The sequence below is a fragment of the Malurus melanocephalus genome, unplaced genomic scaffold (assembly GCF_030028575.1).
Source record: "Malurus melanocephalus ecotype Western Australia unplaced genomic scaffold, MMel_1.1 scaffold_1583, whole genome shotgun sequence".
Classification (NCBI taxonomy): Eukaryota; Metazoa; Chordata; class Aves; order Passeriformes; family Maluridae; genus Malurus; species Malurus melanocephalus.
In genome coordinates this window covers 15,643-18,772 of record NW_026624815.1, presented here as the reverse complement: position 1 = coordinate 18,772, position 3,130 = coordinate 15,643, and the positions used below count along the sequence as shown (strand labels likewise).

The 3,130-nt window shown below is 38.2% G+C and overlaps 1 protein-coding gene across 1 annotated transcript in view; it reads right to left on the bottom strand.

Moving 5' to 3' along the window:
• Positions 1–2,318, bottom strand: part of LOC130587159 (myosin-1B-like) — a 10,037-nt gene extending 7,719 nt beyond the window's left edge. Inside the window, exons 1-4 of the mRNA XM_057388122.1 lie at positions 2,112–2,318; positions 1,881–2,024; positions 1,633–1,789; positions 8–39 (exon numbers count right to left, since the gene is read on the bottom strand). Of these exons, the coding sequence (XP_057244105.1) occupies positions 8–39; positions 1,633–1,789; positions 1,881–2,024; positions 2,112–2,318 (540 nt within the window). The remainder of the gene's footprint in view (positions 1–7; positions 40–1,632; positions 1,790–1,880; positions 2,025–2,111) is intronic.
• Positions 2,319–3,130: the final 812 nt, after the last annotated feature.

The following is a 3,130-nucleotide window of genomic DNA, read 5'->3' as shown; positions in this document are numbered from 1 at the left end:
GGTGTACGTACGTGATCAGGATGGACTGGTTCTCCCGATCTGTGAGAAAGCAGTAATGAAGAGATTGTTAATAGGTGTCATGAATATAATTAGTAAACCTGTTCCTGTGACTTTTTGAAGATGCACTAACAGTAGGTGGCTATTTCCATTCAYAAACTCATCTCCCTTCATCCCAACRTCCTTTTGAATGTTTCMGTGYTCCCAGATGCAGYTGGGAAGCTGAMATTTCAAGCCTGAGGTGGTTATAATGCGCAGCACACATGCGCTTCTTTTTCTGGATGTTCACTTCATGTCAAGCTCTTAATTTTCTTTATGAAAATGATTTTTACTAATGTTAATTTTGTCGAGTTACTGATTTAATGGTTTACCAGTGTGTTAAAGTGAACTGGAGCATGTGCGTCTCATAAACTTTATTACATAGGAACAACAACTCCTAATCAAAAATCCTCCTAAATGGTTTTTATATTGTTGGTCAATTGATCATTTCCCAAAGAAAATCAGAGTAACATMATAAATATGTAGTAACCTTTACCAGAGTAGTCTCCCATTCTCTATAATATTGAAATTTTGGTACTTCCAAAACTACATTATATATTTCTCTTTGCAATATCTTGAGCTGAATTTGCTTTCCACAATTTTGTCTGTTTGTTTTTTAACCAATGCAACTCCATATATAAAATTTTTGCGTTACAAAAACTGAAAAATCTTTAGGGAGTCTGAAGAGACTACACCCTTACGGAACTAACTCTTAATGGAGGTGTCTGAGTTTGCACTCAGTGAGTTCCTGCACGTCTTTTGAAGGTGTCACCAAGGGTAAATATAAGACAACTTGCATGAATACAACCATGATAAGRCRCACTATTCCAACATCAATTTTRTATTGTTCATTTTCATTGCATTCTSTTGCAATCAACCTTCTTAATGCTCTGAATGCTACAGAATTAAATACAGTGATTTGGGACAAATGAGGGAAGAAACTTTAACAAATTAAAGTATACCTCTCTATGTTATCTATTTTTCTGACCAATCCGCTCTTTCCTAAAATTCTGAAGATTTAGACAATGCTAGAAAATTGTCACTATCCTTCTTTTGTATTGCTTTCTGTTATACTAATGAATGGAAACTAAGAAATTGTTTTTGAGATGGAAGAAGGAAGTAACATTTTCCAAGCAGGTTTCACTGCAAAGTCTGACTGAGATTGCTTCCAGAGTTTTTGTAAAGTAACCATAAGAAGCCTTGGCTCCAATGTTGAATGTACTTTCTCTTTACACATAGTGTTATTTACCAAACTCCACCCTATTGACTTTCAGTCCTACATAACAAATCATTCAAAGAACAATCTTGTCACCTCAGAAAAAGCAGAACTTTAAAGTATATMCAAATTTCRTTAAYAGAAAATCTGACAATTATTCAGTGYTAAATCGTATCCTCCCAAATACACTGGACATGAAATTTTAACATTGATTTCTATAAACTTGATAAAAATGATGATGCTCAGAAAAAAATCTATTTACAGTGATGAGAGAACATCCACTTTTACAGCAACATTAAACTGACGTATTGTGCAAAGAAAACACTTTTTTTTTTTCTCCTGAGAGTGTTCACAGCCAAGTGATTTTAAAGAAAACTCACCAGTCAGCATGAACTGATAGGCATTGTCAGAGATGGAGAAGATGTGTGGAGGGGCCTCCTGGCGCTTCTTGCCTCGGTAGGCCAACACCACCTCCGGGTTGTACACCGGCAGCCACTTGTAGGGGTTGACAGTGACGCAGAAGAGACCCGAGTAGGTCTGCGAGGAAGGAAGACAGCACGTTGGCTTCCCCTGAGCCTGGCACAGCAGTTCCTGCAGCTGCCCAGAGGAAGCTGCTGCTGCCACTTACGTAGATCATCCAGGCTGCGTAACGCTCTTTGAGGTTGTAYAGCACAGCGGGTTCGTGGAGGTGGGTCATCATGGCCATGTCCTCGATTTTATCGTACTTGGGAGGGTTCATGGAGAAGATTTGATCTTCCTTCACGGTCATGGTCTGCCACAGAATAGAGAGATGCATGTATGTCAGCTAAGAACCCAGAATGGGGATTAAATTTTTTTTATAAACCTTGCATTTATTCACCTCTCCACCTTCAGTCTTGACAGTGACCTTCCCTGCATCCTTACTCTCGATTTTCCCTTTCACATAGGACTCCTTTGCATGTACCACGAAGACGGATGTCTTGGCATCAAAAGGTTTGTTCTGGGCCTCAATTCTCTCCTTCTCTGAYTTTCGGAGGTAAGGAGCCGCCTCCCCAAAGGCGGCCATGTCAGCGTCTGGAGCCGACATTGTTGCACTTCTGCAGGAGGCACAGCCAGCAGGGTACTCTATAGGATAGAAGATGTGTTATGTCAGTGAGTGAGCAACTTTATTGTGGAAGAAAGGAGATCTCTTGCACTTTTTCAAATATCAAAGTAGATATAAATAAGTRAGAAGTTGGATTTAAAATTCCCAGTCTTGTCTGAAAGTACTGTATACTTCTCTAAAATTAATCCTTAGACATCCAGCTAAGGAACAAAGTACAGAACATCAGTTAATTGTGTAGTATGTGAAGTTYACCAGTCTTATTTCAACTTTGTGAACCCTAGAAAATTTGGGTGTTCCCATAACAGTCTCTGATTTTTAATTTTTTTTTTTTATGCTACTGAAAGTCTCTGAAAGAATTCCTTTTCTGATGGCAAATAATGGCTTTCTAAAAACTAYTTGCTATGGATAATTCATCTTGCATTATGTTTTTATTGCCTGGTCTSCCTTCCACATATCTTAAACTCTTGAATTTCATCCTGTTCCTTAAAAGTTATTCAATTTTTGTATTAATTCTGGTGGCAGAGGTCATTGCTATTTGAAGCATAACGACCCATTTTGTGTTGCACAGATATCCAAATCTAATATATAAGTTGAAGGAAAACATGCTGCCTTCAAACATACAAWAAAATTAGAGCTCACAGAGTCAGTCCATGACAGAAACAGATATTCAAGTCTTACAGTAAGTTAAATGGAATAAAATAGTGTATGCTTTGCCCAGCAGTTCACAGGAGCCAAACACTTACCTTGAAATTTTCTGTCAAGACTAGGCACAGCAGCCCAAAGAGACTTTTATA